Source organism: Schistocerca gregaria, chromosome 1 (assembly GCF_023897955.1).
Source record: "Schistocerca gregaria isolate iqSchGreg1 chromosome 1, iqSchGreg1.2, whole genome shotgun sequence".
Lineage (NCBI taxonomy): Eukaryota > Metazoa > Arthropoda > Insecta > Orthoptera > Acrididae > Schistocerca > Schistocerca gregaria.
In genome coordinates this window covers 1,043,335,270-1,043,358,427 of record NC_064920.1, presented here as the reverse complement: position 1 = coordinate 1,043,358,427, position 23,158 = coordinate 1,043,335,270, and the positions used below count along the sequence as shown (strand labels likewise).

Genomic DNA, 23,158 nt, shown 5'->3' with positions numbered 1-23,158 from the left:
TGTGTTTGGAGATATAGATCAGTCAAATGTTTGTGGATCCGAATATTGACTCTAAAGAAAAACCATCTAACAAGGAAATGAAACTGAGGATGCAGTAAATTGGCAGCGGACGTCGGGATAAATGCAGGATTCAGATTCCAAGTTTGAAAACTGAGTAGTAACTATTGAATATGCCAGAGGAATAGGTGAGTGCTTAGACAAAAAACTGAAATGATGGCAAGTAATCCGACTGGCACTTTCTTTACTTCACTTCAGGCAGCAAGTCCAGGCAGTCTGTTATCAGAGCCTAGTCACTAAAAATGAGATAGAAACCAGCAAAAAGACTGCTGAGACTCTGGCGGATTCCGCTGGCAGACTGGGCTGCGTCTTTGAGGCCTCTTCTTTGGCCAGCTTCTTGGTAGCACTTCGTGCACGTCCAGGAGAAAGTGTGTGCTCGAGCTGGCCGTGGTTTGGTTTACAGTCAGCCTTGGGATGTTTTCTGCCTGGTGTGATATCGATGGAAACAAGTCTCCACCACACACCGTCAGGTGGCTTGCGGAGTATGGATGTAGATGTAGACCATGCCTCCACAACACCAGAATGAAAAATGGCATGTGAATCATGACACCATAACTAAATTTCCCGCAAGAATCTCCAGAACTCTCTATAGCACTTTGGGGCGTCGGACGCTGTGTTAAGTGGTGACGGTAGGTTGCCAAGGTCAGGATATAGCTTGTTCAGCACCCCTCGGCGCCGATGAGCAGTGGTGCAGTGTGTGATGGCCTGTAAGACGAGCGAAGGCGCCAGTGAAACATCGTTCATGAAGTAAACATTCATTGGCGAGAGATACACTTGTCTTGTTTCTCGAACCACCTGCATAGGGAGGCAGAAGTGGCATGCACCATATCAGGAATGTGCCAACACCAGATCGTGTCCAGCAGCATCAGTGTCCAGTGACGTCACTGGCTCGGTAGCCATGCTGCATGGGCGACGTCGCTCGCTGCGACCATGCAGGTGTGGCACCACTAGCTCCAAACGAACTGTGTGAAATATTACGGAGTCATGCTGCGGCCAGCTAGTAGGTAAATGACCAGCAGCACTGAAATATGTTCTCAAGAACAGAAGCGACTGGTAGCAGTTGTGCACCACCACAGGGAAGGATCATGGTTTGCTCTGTGGATTCACTAGTTAGCCCACCAGATGTCATAATGGATGATAGCACCAATGGCTCCCCTTTTGTGTTGACACGTATAGCGGCGCTGCAGCTTACACCGGCTATGTCCCCCCACATGGGTCATGGTTTTCCAGCAAAGACTATAGATGGCTAGACAAGCTGGAAATATACCATCATAGGTCCAACAACCTTCAGATTCGATAGCTGCGAACTGAGTAGATCCCTCTCCGGAATTGGAGAAATGTTTGTAAAGGCTGGTCCATGTGCTTTGCTACTGTGAGGTGGCAGTGAGATCACTTGGCCTGTATCTCTGGTCTGGTCAACTCCTCTGATCACTCTGATCTTGTTACTCCATTCTGTGTGATTATTATGATGATAGCATTCCTCTCTCCTGCGATGTTACCCTGCTGCATTTGTGTCTCGGATGCCCATCTCTTATGGCACGTAGCAATTAACTCTGCCTTGTGGCCATATTACATGCAGAATCAGTTGTCCTTCCTTGTTGGCATTCCACCTTTGCATAGAGCGATGATTTCAAAATTTTACTCCACTATGCAAAGTCTATTATTCCAAGGTGCTTCTTTCAGAATGATCTCTCTGAAAGAACGCCAAATGATCCACTGGGTACACCTTCTTTCCCCACTTTTTTTCTTTGTTGGAGTATTGGGTTCTTACATCACTAACCAAGATGGCTTACCATTCTGCCTACCCACGTCAACTGTCTGTCTGTCTCTCTTCATACGATCGTCTTGTCCCTGTGTATTCCAGTGGATGAAGTTTGTCTCCAATACTTTTTAGTATCTACGTTGACCATATATTGAGACAATGGGTCTCTGCAGCAGCAGCAGAAATCTGAGAAGCAAATGGCACCCCAACACAACGAAACGTTACAAATCGGTTACCTCGAGGATACCTCTGAACCAGATGTTCAGAAGCATGCCTTCCACTGAGCCCAAACCACCCGCATTTGCGACTGCAGTGGTATCATGTGAGTGCTCACTGGAGGACAGGATAGAGATCTGTTGTGTTTTCTTATGAAAGCTGCCTCTGCCTCAGTGCCAGTGATGGCCATGTTTTGGTTAGAAGGAGGACAGTTGAGGGCATGCATTCAACCTGTCGGTATGATAAACATACTGGACCTACACCTAGAGTTATGGTCTGGGTATCGATTTCTTATAACAGCAGGAGGACTCTTGTGGTTATCCCACACAACCTGACTGAAAATTTGTAAGGCAGTCTGTTGATTCGATCTGTTGTGCTGCCATTCATCAACAGCATTCTGGGGTGTTTTCCAACAGGATAACGCTAGCCCACGTACTGCTGTTATAACCCAATATGCTCTACAGAGTGTCGGCATGATGACTTGGCCTGCTCGAACACCATATGCGTCTCCAGTCAAGCACATACGGAATGTCAACGGACGACAACTCCAGCGTCAACCACAAACAGCATTAACCGTCCTTGTATTGATCGACTAAGTGCAATAGGCATGGAATTCCATCCCACAAAATGACATCCAGAACCTGTACAACACAATGCATGAGCGTTTGCATGCTTCCATTCAATATTACACCCGTTATTAATGTCGCACCATTTCACATCTCACGTTAACCTGTGATCGTACAACGTTAATCACTTAAATAAGCTATCTAGACAAATATTCCGAAATTTCACTACTCGACTTTAATTATTTTTCAGTGTTGCGATATTTTTCCATCAGTGTTGTTTCACTGCATTAGTTGTCAGTGCTAATTACAATAAACACAGTATACCAGATCCTATCTAGGCCCAAGAGACGAACCCAAAATCCGATGTAGATTTGACGCTAGACAATGGTTAGCGCGAATAATTTACTACAGAGAGGTGTTGATACACGTATAGACAGTGGCCAGCAACTCTTATGACACCCAGTGACGCAAAACAGGTTTTTCCAGGAACTTCTTGAGACACGCCTACATGATATCGTATCACACATGCAAATCTGTGCGTAATGTGCACTTGTTTTTGCCAACAGGGACACCACGGAAAGAAATCTGAGTCTGTCCTGTCGGCTGCTCTGTGTTCTGGCCTTGAGTTGTGACAGCTCCCAGACTCGGGATCAGCGACTGGAACGGCTGAAACGATGAACGTGCGACTACGATATGGCAGGGGAGGTTTGAGGAAATGGTGGCTTCTCGGAACTCGCGAATGTGCGATCCAGCCTTGACGTCTGCATCAGCGGGGTATGTGAAACACTATTCGAGATCACAAAGCCTAATTGGCTGCAGGCTGGCGTGCAAGGCCAGCGACGTTGCAGATATGTCCGCCGCAGATGCAGACAGTAGAGGGGAAACACCCCGTGTGTTCTTGGGCAGCGTGACGGAGCACGGCGCGATCGCCCTATAAAAAGCCGCCTACTGCCGTGGTCAGACACAGTCCGCAATATGAGGTGCCTGACACAGATCGCTCTCGCAGCGACGCTCTGCGTCCTTCTCCTCTCCTGGACTGGTAAGACCTCCTACTGTGACGTTTGTCGTAGGTATTCTTGCTAGCTGTAACACGACATCTGTCCGCAAAAGCCTATAGACTAGTGTTTCGTAAAAAGCCGATTATGTCTATGCCTGTTTGCAAGACCGGTGTGTCCATTTTGCCAAAAAAGCAGAGAGAATATTTTTCAGCACTCTTTCTCATATTTTGGTCAACAGACACTATCAGTTTGTTCAAAGAACTAATTTTCCTGCGTCAAGGTTTTATATATCCGGCTGTTTTATTTTTGCCGAGTAAAATACGACATATGGTTCAAATGGCTCTGAGCACTATGGGACTTAACATCTTAGCTCATCAGTCCCCTAGAACTTAGAACTACTTAAACCTAACTAACCTAAGGACATCACACAACACCCAGCCATCACGAGGCAGAGAAAATCCCTGATCTCGCCGGGAATCGAACCCGGGAACCCGGAATACGACATAATATGAGGTTTTATAACGCATAATCCCAGGTAAACTGCAAAAAGTTTTCTTGGTATTGTTCCTTCTTTACTGCAAGTTTGTTTCGGCTATAGCACCATTCATATGTAAACCTAAAAAAAGAAGGTTGAAATGGCTCTGAGCACTATGGGACTTAACTTCTGAGGTCATCACTCCCCTAGAACTTAGAAGTACTTAAACCTAATTAACCTAAGGACATCACACGCATCCATGCCGGAGGCAGGATTCGAAGCTGCGACCGTAGCGGTCGTGCGGTTCCAGACTATAGCGCCTAGAACCGCTTGGCCACTCCAGCCGGCTAAATAAACCTACTGATGATACAGCTGGTGAGTCTACTTATGTTTGGGATTGCAACAGCTGTATACAAATTTACAGTTTACATATATACTTACGTGTAGTTGGAATACGCTGCCTATTGCATCTATGAGTAAACTTTTGACTGTTTGTTTGTTCCTAGATAGTCACGTAAGTTCTATTCGCATATAATTTTTTTCGTGAGTCACTTTTAACTGCTGGAATGACAGTTATTCTTGTTGCTGCATTATGATTACAGTGCAATATTTGCTAGTCAGTGGTTTTACTTGCGTTTCATTGATGTTACAGTTTTGTTATGATTTGTATCTACGATTAGATTCTTTTTCGTTCCTGAGTGTTTATTTATCCGTTCTCGTTTTCTGAAATGTCTACAACATTTTCTAGACAATTTTTACGTCTAAGAGCGATTTTTTCATTAAGAATATCATTTGAGTGACTTTTATTGTGCGAATATATCTCTGATTCGTCCAAGCTGTTCAACGTTATGTAGCACTTGTTATGCATTTCCGATGTGTTGTGCGTTGTGGTTTCGGTTTTTGAGGTGTAGGTAAAAACTGTATTGATTCCTGTCGCAATTTATTGTATGTTCTCTGAACCTAACACTAAAATGCAGTTCCGTCTGACCGATGTAGAATTCAGCGCAGTCGTTACACGAAATTTTGTAAATGCCTGTGTTGCCAAAATCAGTGATTTCCGTTTTGCAGATGGCATTTTCCTTTTTAGATTGTTGCTTATACGGAATGCGTGTTTTATAAGTGTTTTAAGATTTCGTTTATTTTATTCGATATGTGTTCCAAATATTAAACTAAAGAACAATAGGAATATAATTCCGACAAAACAAAAATCTAAAAACCATGTTTTAATCGGTAAAAACCAATATGCCTGATTTTGTCAACACAGGCATGTATAAAATTTCGTGTAACGATTGCGCTGAATTCTATATCGCTCAAACGGTACGGAATTGTAGCATTAGGCTCAAAGAACACTCAATAAATTACAACAGCTGTCAAATAAACTTTTACCTACACTCAAAAACTGAAACCACCAAGCAGAACATATCTAAAATGCGTTACAAATGCCACACAAAATAACAAAAGGACACGATATTAATAGATTAGAAGAATCAGGCGTATATATGCACATGAAAAATCACTCAAACGATATTGTTTCTGAACAAGTAGATTTTAAAGTCAAAAATTACCTAGAAAATCTTACTGAAATTTTGGAAAACGAGAACGGATGAGGAAACATGCAGGAAACGAAAATAAAAGGTACTCACAGATACAAATCATAAAAATACTCTAATATCAGTGACACACAACTAACATCATTGTCTTGCGAAAATTACACTGTAATCATTAAGTACCAGCTAGAGTAAACTGTCATTCAAACAGTCAAATGTACGTCACGAAAAAAAAATTCTACACAAATACAGCTTACATGCCGGTCGGTGTGGCCGTGCGGTTTTAGGCGCTACAGTCTGGCACCACGTGAGCGCTACGGACGCAGGTTCGAATCCTGCCTCGGGCATGGATGTGTGTGATGTCCTTGGGTTAGTTAGGTTTAAGAAGTTCTAGGGGACTGATGACCACAGATGTTAAGTCCCATAGTGCTCAGAGCCATTTTTTTTAACAGCTTACATGACAATCTAGCAACATATAGATAATCGGAAGTTAACTCACTGATGCAATACAGGTGTCTATTCCTACCAGATAAAAATATATACAGGCATGTAAACTGACCTTTACTATATATACAACTTTTATAAACGTTAAGTATACTCACCAACAATAACACCTACAAGCTTCCTTGAGAATGGCGCTATAGGTGAAAGAAGCTTGTTGCAAAGAGGAAACAATGCTAATAAAGCTTTATTAGCAGCTTAGGCCTGCTTGTTAATTATTGTTCATAAATATCTAAACGAAGTTGCGAGAAATCATAATGTGCAGAGGGACACGTAAATTTATTGTATGGCTAATCCTTTTAACCCTCGTGTTAATCGAGATACTGACTCAATTACTCGGTCTCTAATGCCAGGTTGTGTATTTATATCAAACCTTTCGACTGGTTACTTGTTTTTGAAAACACTTTCATTTCAACTTGAGAACGCACACATATTTGAAATAGTATGGTACCATTTACAAGATTCGTAGCTGTCCGTATATATAGGTCGTGGAAGTAGAGACGATATAAAATATATTTTATCCTATCTTCTTGCTGCATATAACGACGGAGCTGGTGTGAGAGCTCCATTTGGCCATGATTACACTACGTAGTCGAGTCCAGACTTCTTACCTTTCAGTTTTATCACAATTCTCGTATAACTTTGCTGGGACGATAACATTAACAAGCTTTACATCATTATCTTGAACACGGAAGTATCTACATTTTATAGAATTGTATAAGGGCATCCATACAAAATATTCTCGTTAACATGTACTTTAAAAATTTAGGTCCCTTCCAACGAATACGAAATTTAGTACGTGTAATGTTTTTCAACCATATTCCAAGACATCTGTAAAAGTTCTCCCGCTGGCCACCGTACTGTATATTTGTATGCAACTGCATAAATGCAAACATTATTTCATCATATCATACCTGTTGAAATGGTCAATGGAGAAAGCAAAGGAAACTGTCCACATACTTTCATAACCATCATAATATCTCTTACCTTCCCGTAATGAAGAATTCACGTGATACACGATGGAGCTAGTAAAATAAAAATTGATCTCGAATACTGATTCTTTAAGCCTAGGAGACAGCGCTTAGCGAAACGGCATCGTATAAGATGGTTCTTCCCTCATGCTGGTGGAACAAGGCATTTAAAAATGAACAACGTGCCTCCCGATTATTCCAGTCTCATCGTTTAAACGAATTTGATGATCTCAAACAATTCAGCAGTACTAAAGAAAGAGGCATAAGGCCATATTTCACGCTTTAACCTTTGCCACTGAACTACTCCCTCTCAGCGTCATTACAACAAATCTTTTGGTATTTCCCATTCTTACAACTGATTTAATACATTGCACTCCATGCATTTTCGAAATGTTTCTTCTAGACATCGAATCTACGTAATTTAGGTTCCATTCACCCTTATTTGAGGCAAGCAGCTATTATTAACCCCCATTCTACATTTGTCAGTAGTTTGATATTTACTTTATTTTATTTTTGGTTGATGTATTTAAGCTGATAATGTGGGTGCCGCAAAGGCCTTCTATTAGATTTTCGTATTAAATCTTGACACTAATTACTATAGAACTATTGTAATAGCACTTACGTTTAATATAGAAAGTTGTTATAAAAGGAATATTGAAAACAATAATTACTATGGTACAGTGTCCACATTTACCTTTTGTCTGTGAAAAGTAGAATAAAGGAAATAATTAAAAGATAAATTTAGGTAGTGGATCGTTGGAGCAATGACTGTGAGAGAAAGTATCTCAAAATGGGAGAAACGTGATGAAGTCGTAGATCATAAAAAAGGAAGAGAGCAAAAAGATATAGAGGGATGGGGAAACAAAAATAGAGATCAGGCGAACTGACAGAAGTGAGAGGTTTGCTTTATTGATGGAAAGAGAGAAACGCCCAAATATGTTGATTTTTGAAGGAAAAATATCATGATGAGTTAGGGAAGTGTGTCTGTTTTTTCTTATGTATAGCGTGGTAAGGAGAAACGTGATGAAGTCGTAGATCATAAAAAAGGAAGAGAGCAAAAAGATATAGAGGGATGGGGAAACAAAAATAGAGATCAGGCGAACTGACAGAAGTGAGAGGTTTGCTTTATTGATGGACAGAGAGAAACGCCCAAATATGTTGATTTTTGAAGGAAAAATATCATGATGAGTTAGGGAAGTGTGTCTGTTTTTTCTTATGTATAGCGTGGTAAGGAACTGTTGGTATAAATACTCAGAGCTGAAACTTTCTTGTACATAACATTTAAAAGATGCGTGCTAACATTGTACGAGTATTTATTTATAGTTATCAAGATGAAAAGTGGTCCTATCATGCTTCCTTGAGGGACGGTGAATGTTAGTTCATGTTCTGTTGAGAACTAACCATTATGTTATGTAGATGATAATATTATCAAAATTATATACCACATACATATTTGTATTCCAAGTTTAAGTTTCATAGCCTGATTTAGTCGATGCATAGTGAATTCTGTTTACACAGGATTCACCATAATATTTCAGGCCACGGTTAAAAACAAGTAACTACCAGTGTAATTACTTGTTTCCTTTCCTAGAGCTAGAACTTTGTCCCCAAGGATTTAACATTTACTACTCATCTCCAAACTCACGTTTTCCGACAATGATAGGGAAATTCGTGTGCCTTGTTTCGTATGTTATTTAAGGTGGGAGAGAAGATTAATTTAGTTTTCCGTCACCGATGTCGTCATTAGAGACAGTACCAAGCTCTAAGTAGGGAAGAAAGGGAAAGGCAACCGCTTCTGTTCTTCTTAAATGAATCTTCCCGCTATCAACCTTAATCGATTTAGGGAAACGACGAAAAACAAAACTCTGGAAAGCTAGGTGGTGTTCGGAGCCCCAGACCTTGCGAATAGTGTATTATAACTGCACCACCCAGCTGTTGTTGTGTGTTGTGTCGCTGAGATAACGATGGGGTATGAGGAACTGTAAATAAATTGTACTCAGGTTTCCTTGAGTACCAAATCAACAGTCGTTGACATGATGCCCGGGTTCTTTACTGACAGAACTCAAGTAGGCACATCGCAGGCTAGTGCGCAACCTGTTTCTTAGTGCTTGCATACACATCTACATCTCTATACATACTCCGCATGCAACCTATGGTGCGTGGCGGATAGTACCCTGTATCACTACTATTCATAATAATTTAGCCCAGTAGTGTGTGTCATTGGTGTAAACAGCGAACAGCCATCGTATCTGACGTGACGGATGCAATTGTTTTTCTTACTTAATTAAGATAAAAAAGGTAGTTGAATTCAGAAAGAGTAAGTTTGCACAGTTGCGAAATCAGACTAACGATATGGCATACCTCAGGTGTGTAAAGTTCAAAAGACTCCCGGAAATGTCATTAGTTGAGGCCTTCTCTATGTGTTATATAACGTAAAAATATATACGATTGTTGCTTCATATTGCTCTAAGTGTAATTCTAAATAGTGTGGTACGTGTGGGAAAATATGTTGTATTATTTGTAACCGTTTCGACAGGGACAATACAGTGCAGAACATAAGGAGCTTTCTGAACAAATGAGTAAATAACATTTTCATGTAATCATAGCTTGGTTGGCAGTGATCTAAAGTATACGTGGGTTGCAGGGTGATTATAGGACCGGGTTCTACCCAATACGAATTCTTCTTAATTTTTGAGCCTAAATGTGTCTAAGCACATTTATTCCATTATGAGTCGATTCTGACTTTGCATTGCTGTCCTGAAAATATTAACTGTTTAGCAATAAATTTAATGAGTGAATAATTATGGTTACGGATTTCGCAATAATAACAACAAAATATTTAGGTAAATTTTCCAAACATTTTTGTTACTAAACATTTAATATTTTCAGACATAAAATAATAAGTGCACACTCATGGTGACACATATATGCCATATTGTAAAGAAATTACCAATAAAATGTGTTTAACAACAACAATAAAACCAACAACGAAGCCCATCAGAGCAAATTCGTTTCTGCTTCATTCAATCACACAGATACCGCCTCACAGCTGGCATCCAGCGTTGGAATTAACCCCCTCACACTATCAATCAACTAAATGATATCTCTATCGTTCAAAGGGAACTCATGGTTTATCTTCAAAAATCGCAAATAATATCCTCATATGATAATGACTGAATGCTTTACTCCTGTAGAACGGATACCATCATTTCCCTCCAGACTGTTCCCATGGCCTCAGCTAGGGCAGTCAGCTTGCATTCCTCTTTCCGAGAACTTATCGTGCCATGTTATCTCATTATTGTAACTTCACTCATGTTTACTATAGCAACCTGTTTTAAATCGCTTACTTTTTATTGAATTTTTGAAAGTCTAATGGAAAATGGTTGTGTTGCCTTGAAGCGATGGTAGAGAGAGTCTGTTGAGCACGAACTGATCACTGAAATGATTAAAATTAGCATTCGCCACTGCACCAGTCACGCATTACTGCAGTGTCATCACATTAAATGCAAGGTTGTACTTCTTAAAGAGATCTGTCAGTTTCCAATGTCATATGTTGAGTGATAACTGACCATGAGATTGCACGAGAGTCTCTTGTAGACCTTTCTTCAGTAATGTCGACGGAGCTTTTATACGCGATCAAGAAAGGAAACTGGAGATAATGCGATTAACAACAGTTCTACATCTCTGATAAAAAGTATGGAGTCTACGACAGATATTAATGTAGTATTTGTTCATGATTGATATCTTTGTTATGCCTAGTATTTCATATTATGTTAATCTTCATTTTGTACTGTTATTCTAAAATAAGATATCACGATTATAACTGTAATATATCTTTCCATTGTACCATTCGTTAAAAGATGATAGGACGAAAGTTTTGTGTCTGTCATAAGCGGATTTTTCGTGGACGTTTCACTTTACACAGAATTAACACCCTGTAGAAATATGACAATCATTACTATACGGATACCCGCTTCGGTCATTGACCCTCCCGAATAACCGTGCGTGTTAAAGAGAAGACTCCCTCACTGGGAGGTGCACTGGCCCTGAATTGAATCTGCCCGATGGATTAACGATAAAGTCGGTCTGTCGGCCAGCCTAGATGTGGTTCTTAGGCGGCTTCCCACATCCCACTAGGTCAGGGCTTCTCAGGGTGCTTGCACCAGCGCATCGCGCCGTTCAGAATGCAGAAGGTGGCTTCGTTGTATTGACACTGTAAACCCACACTCTTCGACATGCGCAATAGCACAGTCTCTTTCTTCCCTTATGTTTGTCTCCTTTGCCCCGCCTTCTCAACCTTCTCCAAACGTCACGTCCGTTTTCTTCGTGACTGCCAAATGTTTTTATGCGGTGGCTAGACAGCTTTGTTTGATGGAACAAGATAACAGGTGCAACAATATTTGAATAATGATAATAATTTTAAATTTGTTTAGAACAGAAAATTATCTCTTCCATTTTCTCCTTTTTTTATTCGCAGTTACGCAACTAAGATCTGAACAAGGGATCGGCTGATAGCAATTCTTACAGCATTTATTAAATTTCAATCAGAAATACTTGCACGCAAACTAGTTTTTGTATAAGACAAACAGAAAAATCCTTCCACATACACATGGGGAACCAAACATAGAAATAATCCTCGCTGCTTGTCTGTGCATCTTTGGAAATTCTTCCTCTGACATATAATGATAGAATTCGAGTAAATATTTGGCGATGTAAATTAAATGCTTTTGGTGACCATCGGTTTGCAAATCGAATAATTCAAGACGTAAATCGGGAGGCACACTTTAAACTGTTATCGAAAAGGGCTTTAAAAACGCCTTAACTATTGGTTGCAAAGTTAGTAATTTCCAGTAACGGAAACAAAACAAAATGTTAATAAATGAAAGTAATGTATAAAGTTCCTTTGAAGTAATAAAAGGCGACAGGTTTTAATAAACAAGTTTCGAGGACTACTGTTTCCAGTGTAATGTAGGCCTACATCTAACAAAATCGACTTTGTTTTGCTGTTAGTGATATGCGGTACGTTATATGGAATCGCTCGTTAAACTCATTTTCAAAGGAATGGTAGTACCTGGACGTATTTTACAAACCGCGCTCCTTCCCGTAAAGATTATGTCAAACAAAACCATTATACAGTTTTGAATAAAACCCTTTTAAAAATCCGGGTGTCTTGTTGAAGATAGAAGCTAAATATCCGTTAACTAACTCAGGAAATTGTTGCCGTTTTTGTTGAGGTGATGTTTACCTTGGAAAGCTTTTATTTTTGCTGCTACATTGTTTATGAGGTTATTTTATTTTTGTAGTTTCTGAGACAAATCATTTAGGACAGCCATAATGTCTGCTAAGAATCCTAGATCAGTGTCAGGCAAAAATAGCTTCGGAAGTCCTTTGTCCTCCAAAAAGTGAGCCACGGCGTGGCGTAGTCGAATGATTCTGGAAATTATCTTTCCATTCCTCAATCAGCATGGTAGAGGATATCTGAATACTTCTCTTCAAATAAAATAAAAAATCTTTGAAGTGACGAAGAATGAGCCCATACGACGAATACAGTTCACTATAGGCACAACTACGTTCAACACATTTAGAAGACCGATAACTTTTGCGCAATGAGCCTCTTGGAGTGCAAAACAATGCACGGAAGGTAAATTCGGCGTGTTAAGCTTTTTACATAGTGGGTCAATAAACCATTTTGTTTTACCACGGAATACTGGTGCCACATCTTTGATTACGGGAAACAGCTTTTCCCAAGTGAGTCCTATTCCTTCAGCTGACATTACGATCGCTTGTAAAATATCCAACCCTGTACCAGCGTCCTACATTGAAATCATATCTTCCGCCACGTGTAGGTAATAGTTCACGCCGCGCGAAAAATGGCTGAACCGCGTCACTAATACCCTGCGCTCATCAAGTACGATGGAGTACGCTAGGAGGTTTTCAGTTTTGGCTGCCAATAGTTAGTGCAAATTGCCAGAAATGTCGGTGATTCGCAGACATATTGTCATCAAACATGGTTCAAATGGCTCTGTGCACTATGGGACTTAACATCTGAGGTCATCAGTCCCCTAGAGCTTAGAACTAGTTAAAACTAACTGATCTAAGGACAACACACACATCCATGCCCGAAGCAGGATTCGATCCTTTGACCGTAGCAGTCGCGTGGTTCCGGATTGAAGCGCCTAGAACCACTCGGTGCAACTTGTAACTGCCTCTAAGAATCCTTCCTCAGTACCCTTCATCTTCTTCGCCCTAAATTAGGAATGAGCAAGCGAAAAAGAAAACGAATACAAACTTAAGAGGAATGTAAACAGACATCAGTTCGTTTCGAAGGATCTTTGACTAAAATAAATGTGCTGAACGAAACTCATTTGCCGATACGTAATTCTCTTCTGCAAAACTATCCAACTACCTTAATTCTTCCTCTCTGGTGTCACCTACGATGTCAATTTGCTGCTGTGTCTTTCAACAGGCTGTTTCCTTACACGCGTAAGTACCGTACCGCAAATTAGACGGCTGACTTTATCGTCACAACTAAAAAAAACACAAAAAAACTTCCCATTGTGGTTTAAATGTATTTTCGGAAATCTTTGTTTTTCTCGGAACAGATTGTTTCATTATTCTAGTAACTGTCGTGCACTTATTTCTTTCAGTGTTCAATAAGCCGCCTATTCACGCACTTGGTAGCGCACTAAGGCGGCTTCACCAAGCAATTCAAGTTGAGGTAAATTAAGCCGAGTTGGAACGACGCGCCGTGCAAACACTCCCTGCATCTCGCTTTGCACGCGCGCGATTTTCCGTGTGTGGGAGGCGCCGCACTAGGTGAATATCGAGCTGTTACCTCCAAGGAGAGCCCACGACGTTGGAATCACAGATTTACTTCGAACTTTGTACTTCTTCGGTAGTCCATTAAAACAATATGCTAGTAGTTAGTGCACTACTATGGCAATTCCGAGAAAATCACAAGAGCAGGTTTACGCGTTTATTATATAAAGAACGTTTACGGCGTAGGAGCTGCACGTCATAGTTCACAGTGGGTAAGTGGTTAGCTTTCGAGCTACGTAAGATGCACGTGTATGAGGCGACGGTTGGACTCTCGCTAGGACTTTCAATCTATATTTCATTTTCATCGCTGGTCGTATTATTTAATTTATATGACATTTGAGAGGTAATATAATTAAAAACCCACGTTATTAGGATAATGTTTTAGTGAATTTCGTGTTATTTGACTACATACTATTTTAATTAAATTTAATTTTTACAACAAACATACTTATACCTATCGACAAGTAAACGAAGAAACGCATGGGGTTTTCTTGGAAATATATGTCTGTAGTGATTTGCAAAATCCCCAATTCACGCAGTCTGCTAAGTTAGTCGGAACTACTCTGCACGTCGACTCTTCGAACTGCAGACACGAAGGCTGGTCCCATTTGGTAGTTAGCCTGCGTAGCGGTGAGGCGTTGATGACGTAGCACGATCGAATAGTGTAGGGGCAGCTTTTTTGAATATCACAGAATTTCCACTTTTACCACAGAGACAGCAAAGGACTTGGAAGAGTAGTTGAATGGAATGGACAGTGTCTAGAGAGGAGTATATAAGATGAACATCAACAAAAGCAAACGAGGATAATGGAATGTAGTCGAATTAAGTTGGTTGATGCTGAGGGAATTAGATTAGGGAATGAGACACCTAAAGTAGTAAAGGAGTTTTGCTATTTGAGGAGCAACATAACTGATGATGGTCGAAGTAGAGAAGATATAAAAGGTACACTGGCAATGGCATGGAAAGCGTTTCTGAAGAAGAGAAATTTGTTAACATCGAGTATAGATTGAAGTGTCAGGAAGTCATTTCTGAATGTATTTGTATGGAGTGTATCCATGTATGGAAGTGAAACATGGACGATAAATAGTTTTGGACAAGAAGAGAATAGAAGCTTTCGAAATGTGGCGCTACAGAACAATGCTGAAGATTAGATGGGTAGATCACATAACTAATGAGGAAGTATTGAATAGGATTGGGGAGAAGTTTGTGGCACAACTTGACCAGAAGAAAGGATCGGTTGGTAGGACGTGTTCTGAGGCAGCAAGGGATCACCAATTTAGTATTGGAGGGCAGCGTGGAGGGTACAAATCATAGAGGGAGACCAAGAGATGAATATACTAAGCAGATTCAGAAGGATGTGGGTTGCAGTAGGTACTGGGAGATGAAGAAGCTTGCACAGGATAGAGAAGCATGGAGAGCAGGACTGAAGGCAACAACAACAACCACAAAATTGAAGGTATGAGTTGAAGTCGAACCGTCGTCTGACACACGTGTGTCTTACGAAGCACGAACGCTAACCACCTTACCACCATGAACTCAAAGGTCTGGCAACTACCCACAGATACATCAGTTACGTAACAGATTCGTAAAACTTCTCTTGCGATTTTCTCGGAATTGCCAGCGTAGTGCATTTCACTATTGGCACATTGTGTTGTTTTAATGACCTATTAAAGATGTACAAAGTTTGAAGTAAATACCTGATCCCAACGGTGTGGCCTCTGCCTGTAAGTTCCATCTCAGTTCCCTGATTTGCAAACACTTAGAGCATTTACTCTCACTTTCACATGAGTAACACTACCCGCAGTCAGTTGTGATACATATATTCCGTCCCAGGTGGTAATGAGGTTGCGAAAGGAGGTACAACCGGCAACCTCTTAAATAAACCACGCCAAATGGGTGCATAATCATGCCGATCCTTCGTCGAGGCAGGACAAAAGCACAAAAAGAAGATAACCTGCGGTAATAAAAGTAATGAAACAAATATATGCATTAGTTAAGACATTTTTGGATACCAGTTTAATTTATTAAATCAAAATGAATCAACTTTTTATGCTTAATGACCTATCATGAACATTAGCTCTTTGATAACTCTTTTGCTTGACGTATGTCTCGTGAAATGGAACAAATTTCCTCGGTCATCACACCAAACTGACGAAATACATTAAAGACGAGGAAATTGTCACCGTAATGTAAATACACATATTCTGAGAGCCGTAAGGCTAGGAAAGAAAAGTAGTTTAATAAGGTCTTACGGGATGAGGTGACCACTCATCCGCTTGTGTATTTGTGTGTGTGATTGTGTTGTGTATTTGCCCTAGCCAGCACCTTTAGTTTGAATGACTGAGTGACTGTGATTTGTCTGTAGGGAAAATAAGGGAGACGTACTTGCTTTGCACTTTGAGCAACTAACTGATAGTTGTTTAGCAGTGTACATACTGAAGGGAGTAAAACGATAAAAGTCTGCTCACGGGGGAAACGAACAGTATTTAAACTCTTAAGTGACTTACAGCATTTGGTTCTTAACAGGTTAGGAACAGTCATCGTATCTCAATATTTCCCTGCTGGCAAAAGAAACTGAGCCATATCGGTGTCAGACTTCCTGAACAGGACCCTCATACTGTGAACAGCATCTCCCTTTCTCGCAGTTCCTAGGACCATAGTCGTTAGTTCAGTACTCCTCCAAACTATGTAACATGTGACAACCGCTGCGTGTCTTCTAGATGCTGCACCGACGCCGGACGCCAATGAAGAAGCGGTCAAGATTCACGAAGAGAAGGTGCCCTCTGAAGAAGTCCCAGCTGCTCCTCAGCCTGCCGATGGTAAGCTGAAAAGCTAACTATAAGCACGAGCACTCTCTCTCTAGATTACACTCACTTTTGCAGCTACGTATACTGTATTCCTAATCTCTACACTCACAGCTTGGAAACAGGTACTGGTGGGAACATATATTTCACACAATATCATCCACTGCCCTTTTAATTGCTGTCATTACTTCACGGGAGAAAAATACGTTAAAGTTACTGTATAAGCTAGTCAAAATTTCGTCTCGTAAATTTATACATATAAATCTCCCTAATTCCTCTTACATAAATCTTGTTTCAACGTCACAGCACAATAAACCGACTTTAACAATATTTTCTGGATATACGCTGACGGAAAAGAAAACCGCAACACCAAGGAGTTATGCCACATATACGAAGTTTGGTAGGCATGTTTCTTCATCTCAAAGATGGTGTCTGTTCAAAGTTCCCCCCTTACTGCGTATGCTGTAACCGCCGTGATCGTTAGTTACCTTTGAGATTGGACGTAATGAGTTGATATTAGTCAAGAATGCCTTTAAGGCGACAAAGAACGTCATTATCAACATCTCACTGAGTTCGAACTAGGTCGTGTAATAGAGCGACGAGTAGCCATATGTTCCTTTTTTCATGTTGTGGAACGACTTGGCAGAAATCTAGCAACTGTACATGATTGTTGGCACCATGGTCAAGACAATGTTTGGCCGTAAAAAGACCGGTCTCCAGACGGCCACGTGGCGCTAATGAGAGGGAAGACCACCGGGTTCGGCATATGGCTCTGGCGCATCGCACTGCCTCTGCAGCAGCCATCTGAACGCCAGTTGACACCACAGAGACACAAATAACAGTTAAAAATTGGTTACTTCAACGACAGTTCCGAGTCAGACGACCTTAGCGTCTATTCCACTGACCCCAAACCATCGCCAGATCTCATTGGAGGACAGTGTGGAAATCTATTGTGTTTTCTGGTGAAATTCGCTTCTGCCTCGGTGACAGTGATGATCATGCGTTGGTCAGGAGGAGGTCAGTTGGCCTGCAACCAGCCTGTCTGCTCGCTAGACACACTGGACCTACACCTGGAGATACGGCCTGGCGTGCGATTTCGTATGTCAGCAGGAGCACTCTCGTGGTTATCTCACTCACCCTGACTGCAAATTTGTACGTCAGTCCGGTGATTCGACCTGTTTGCCAGCCATTTATCATCAGCTTTCCGGTGTGTTTTCCAACAAGATAACGCTCGCCCACATCACCCTGTTCTAACCCAACATGCTCTACAGAGTGTTCACATGAAGGCTCTGCCTGCTCGAACACCAGATGTGTCTCCAATCGAGCTCATACGGTACGTCAACGTACATCGTCAGCCACAAACAGCATTAACCGTCATTGTATTGATCGACTAAGTGTAATAGTTGTGGCACTCCATTCCTCAACTGACTTCCAGAACCTGCATGTTTGCATGCTTGTATTCAACATTCTGGTGTTTAGAAAAGTTATTAATGTACCAGCAGTTCACATTTGCAGTGGCTTGCCTTGCGCGTACGTTAACTTGTGACCTAGGAATGTTAACCATTTCAATATGTTACTTAAACGAATGTATTCACAAAAATTCACTACTCTACATTACATTGATGCTGCGATTTTTTTTCCGTCAGCGTTTGTTGTGGAGTGGTTGAAACTAGTCAATGAATTCTTCTCAAAATGATTGACAGAACGACATATTACTAACATGTTGTTGGATTTCTTTAGTTTCTTTGAGTAATGGGACGTAGTTTTGGCTAAGCAAGTGAAATACTGCTCTTCAGTAGTTCTTAACTTATATTTTACGAGAGTTTCTTCCTGGAAGTTAAGTCATATTGTGAACAACGAAATGCCTGGGAAACGCGAAATCTCACGTAGGAAATAATTTATTTCACTAGCAAATTGTGAGGCAAAACCATACAATGGAAACAAATTTTGTTTCTTGCTAAAGGGGATAATAATAATTCTAGTCCGGCCGTCTGCTATTGCCCGTATAAAGTGCTGTTGCTGTTGTGAGCAGCCATAAATTTATGACGAAATTTCCTACTGGCTTCATTGTTGTAGAGTAACATTCCCCGCATTTTCCATATAAATATCTTCACGATTCTTCTGTTCACAAACCTTTATTGTTCCTCATCAGGGACATGGCGTCCCTTCGACTGTCGCAATAATTGCATTTTTTTTTTAGAATTCTCCTCTGTCACTGATAGAACAAATGAAGGGTTTTTGACGTTGTGACCTAGTGTTCATTTGTTTTTCAGTGCACTCTACTGGCATGGTAAAATTAGACTGCACTATAAAAAGATTTTGTAAATAAGCGGTCTCAGATATAGCACTTTGACTATCGCTCTCTCCCGTCATTTAATGTATCAGTCAAATGATCAGCTCGTTACTCTTTTCGGTTACAGGAATTTAAATCGACAGATGATGTTCTCAGTGTTGGAGCAAAATTCGGGCTCGTGAACAGAAGCCTTCTAGAATCAACAGCACTTAACACTGCCTTAGTACTAACTTCGTTCTCGGGGGCTGAAAAAAAGATGGACGCCCATTGAGGATATTTCCCTTTTGCTAAACGTTGATGTGTACAGACACCAAACATGATGCAGTACGAATCTGCAGTTATCACAGGAGAATGGGTGGCAGATTAAAACTGTGTCCCCAACCGAGACTTGAACTCGGGACCGTTGCCTTTTATGGACAAGTGCTCTCACGACTGAGCTGTTCAAGGGAGATTCCCTATGCGTTCTCAGTACTGCCGCAGTGCCTCACCTCGTACCTTACAAACTTCACACAAGTTCTTCTACATACGTTGCGGGGCTAGCACTCCTGGAAGAAAGTTGCTAGAACTGGAAATTCCTTCTCATTTATTCGCAATTGGGGACACACGCTCTCTGTCTAAGAACTAGTCCGATTTAGATTTGTGATGAGCTGGGGCTTCATAGCTGTCAGATGAATGGGAAACTCCACTGTATGTGATCATTAGCTCTTTATTTTTATGCCCTCTGCTACCGGTTTCGATCAGCAGACCATTATGAAGCCGAAGTTTTGCAAAGTTTCGGCCCTTATAATGGTCTACTGGTCGAAACCGGTAACACTGAACATGGAAAAAATAATAAATAGCTGATGGTCATCTACAATGAAGTTTCACAAAACTAGTCCGGTGTTTGGCTGAAAAGGAACTGCACCCTAAAATGGAGCTGATTTCAAAGAGTGAACTCTTCCACGTGTACAATCCGATGTGGTAACACTAGGTATGCTGTCTCTTTAGTCCAATGTTCTTATAGTATGCCTCCCTACAACAAAGTTTATTTTCCTGGCAATGACTATGACAGAATAGTCAATCATACATACAAATTTATGCCGAGAAATGCAATATTATGCCTCGGTGACGGTATGGATTATTGTGAAATAATCCCAAACGTTTCAGATTTGCTTCATAGCCGATCTTGGGCTTTTTTGTCACTTGTTTCTCTTCCTTCGCCAGCGCGTTGTGTATGGGAAGAACGTCATGTAAAGCGCTTCACATTACTGATCTAACCATTTTCTCTCATAGTTCGATGAGTTCAGTTCACTGGTAAGATGACGGTAGAGTCACGAGGACCAAGGCAAAACACACAATATAATGTTAAAAGTAACTTCCCGCTGGAATTTAGCATTTACGTATAGAGCACAGCTGTAAGTGCTTAGTAAGAGGCGGTAATGACGTCAGTGTTGCCTCCGCAGGTGAAGCAGCAGCACGTGTGAAGCGAGGAGGCGGCGGCGGCTGCAACACTTGCGGAGGCGGCGGCGGCCACGGAGGCGGCGGCGGTCGCGGCGGCGGCGGCGGCAGCGGCAGCTTCTCCAAAAGCAGCTCGCAGGCCTCCAGTTCCAGCTCCAGCGGCAGCTTTGGGGGCGGCGGCGGCAAGTAGTGAGTATCAGCCGCCTGAATTCCTACACCTAACACCACACAGCCGGTATGGACGTATCAAACAAAACCCACTCACATAGCGGACACCGTATTTATCGCGAAATTTATTCTGACTGGTTTTATCTGTTCTCCACTGAAATTTCTCTGGCTTCTGTAAAAGGCCAGTTACTCGTACATTCACATACAGCAGTGGAGGTCAGTATAAAGGCATTGATATTTGTAGAAAAATTAGCATTGTCGGTTGAAATAACTGAACATAGTGTATATGGAGTAGTATAAAATCCAGTATACTGACAAATGCAGTCAAATGGTATCGCATTTGATGTCAGCAGTACAGTGTATAACAAGATATCAACAATTCGTGTGGTAGAGGGTGGAACTCGGCGTAAAGGCAGTCGGCTCTTTGCGGTGTTAGTGTGTATGTGTGGCATGTGTGTGTGTGTGTGTGTATGTGTGTGTTTCCTACAGACAGGAGACAGACACCATTACTGACAGTGCGTGCTGTGTACTGAAACCACGAGTGTGACATTGTGATCATGTGATGAAAGCGCAAAAATCGGTGCTTAAGTGGGACTAATCGTCAAATCGCCAAGACGTTGAACCGTTCAAGTACAGTGATTTATAATTTCGCTAGATTCGGTGCACGATATGGACAGAATGGACAATATGGGCAAAGTAAAAAATTATCTCAGGCAACGAGACTGCTACTTTTGTGCAAAGTAACGGCCACAAAAAGTTTTCCTCCTCAACTTGTTTCTTATTTGTAATTGTCAGCAACTGCCACACGTTTACTACAAATTTCATCAAATGAAAACACCTTACTTTCAAGAAACGACTGCAGAAACCTTCTCTTCAGTGAAGAGAAGAAGTTTAAATTGGATGGTTCGGATGGATTTCAATACGATTTACTTGACCGGAGGACAGAGGAGCGGGTAAAAATGAGCGATTGTGACTGATAAATTAGTGTGAATGGACATAGTATCTGAAAATTACTGAAGCTCTGATCATTTAATAAGAAAAATAAATCATTTATTCTGTGCTTGTGTATTTACATGTTTGTTTTATAAAGCTTTGGAGAGGTAAGGCTTGATAGCAATACACTCAAATCTGACGTTTGCTTCTTTCATCCATGTTGACTGGATAAGGCTTACAAAATAGTTTGCTGTGCTAAAATGCTAAGTTCCTGCAACTACCACGCAAATTAAATTATAATCCTAAACATATGATATTGAAGTACACAGAAAAACAGTAAGCGATATTTATCGATATTTATTATAGATACATTGAGATCAGTATGAGTAAAACAGTGCAATATTTAATATTCAGAATATTATAATACAAAAGCTTGCGGCTTATAAATTTCTGTTTGACGTGTGGACTTACGGTAGTGGTTGAAAACTCAATCACGCACTTTCGTTGCTGCTACAGTAGTACGCCACCTTATAAGCATAACAAATGATTCAATCAGACTATGTTCTCGCAGCTGCACTGTAGGAATTATTCACAAAAAAAAAATGAATGAAAAAGTAATCTAATCCATAAAATTTGGTAGTGAAATGAAAAAATTCGTCTACATTCTACACAAATGGATTTATCTGACGGTAAAAATGTCGAACTATTTTTGTAATATGTGTTCCCTTTCTTTGTTTCAGTGGTCACGGAAAATAAGAAGACCAGACGTGATCGTTAGCCTCTACTACGCATTAGTGACATTGTAACTTGAATGAAATAAACTGCTTACTTACACTTAAAGAGTCTATCAATATGCATCAATCTACCCTGACACTGGAACCTAGTAAAAACTTATTCTCGCTAAAGACACATATTTTAACCAACCTTAACAAGATTGCCTTCTGTGTGGTGAACCAGTGTGGATGAAATGGGTTCAATGTTGCGAAACTTAACGATAACTACTCATGTACGCCATTCAATAAGATAATGAATTGCCGATATATGACCGATAAGGAGATGAGGGTGGTAGAATGAACCTCTAAGCAGTGCGACATGGAGTGAGGGCAAGTAAAGCTATTGATGGTGATCACTCCGTTGGACGGGTCCCTTTGGTGCTATTTGAAACGAGTAGGCAACGTGCAGGTAGCGTATTTCACTCTCGGCCTTCTGATAACCAGTGAGAGCACAAACGCCATACTGCACTGTGCATGTACTTCTCATAGTCGTCGAAACATCATACATACACACTTGAAACATGTCATGACGTGTCGCAGGTAGGCAAAACTAATAATTCATAAATATTCCAGATATTAAAGCAAAGTTTTTGACAATTGATAGAACTCACAGATACTAATATATTTCACCTTTATTAATAATCGATTTATTTCACTCAGAGATATATTAAGTGGCTTATGGTTTATTTTAATGCAGATTTTGACTTTTTATAAAGGAACTGAGTACCTTTTAAAGGACGGATTCAGTAATATAGCCCTTGTACTAGTTTGGGGTAAAACAGCTTCACATAAACATGTGGGTGCCAAAATTTTGGGGCCATCTTTACTGAGGGTGCTT

The 23,158-nt window shown here is 40.8% G+C and overlaps 1 protein-coding gene across 1 annotated transcript; it reads left to right on the top strand.

The window, feature by feature from the left end:
* The first annotated feature begins 3,538 nt into the window (after positions 1-3,538).
* LOC126280573 (uncharacterized) lies at positions 3,539-22,387 on the top strand. The gene is made up of 4 exons (XM_049979777.1): positions 3,539-3,640; positions 16,633-16,731; positions 20,452-20,635; positions 22,288-22,387. The coding sequence occupies exons 1-4, from the start codon at positions 3,577-3,579 to the stop codon at positions 22,301-22,303; spliced, it is 363 nt and encodes a 120-aa protein (XP_049835734.1). The 5' UTR covers positions 3,539-3,576; the 3' UTR covers positions 22,304-22,387.
* Positions 22,388-23,158: the final 771 nt, after the last annotated feature.

Coding starts and splice junctions, on each gene's coding strand:
- LOC126280573 (XM_049979777.1), top strand. CDS start 3,577: ATGAGGTGCCTGACACAGATCGCTCTCGCAGCGACGCTCTGCGTCCTT. Junction 3,641..16,632: donor CCTTCTCCTCTCCTGGACTG/GTAAGACCTCCT, acceptor CGTGTCTTCTAG/ATGCTGCACCGACGCCGGAC. Junction 16,732..20,451: donor TGCTCCTCAGCCTGCCGATG/GTAAGCTGAAAA, acceptor TTGCCTCCGCAG/GTGAAGCAGCAGCACGTGTG.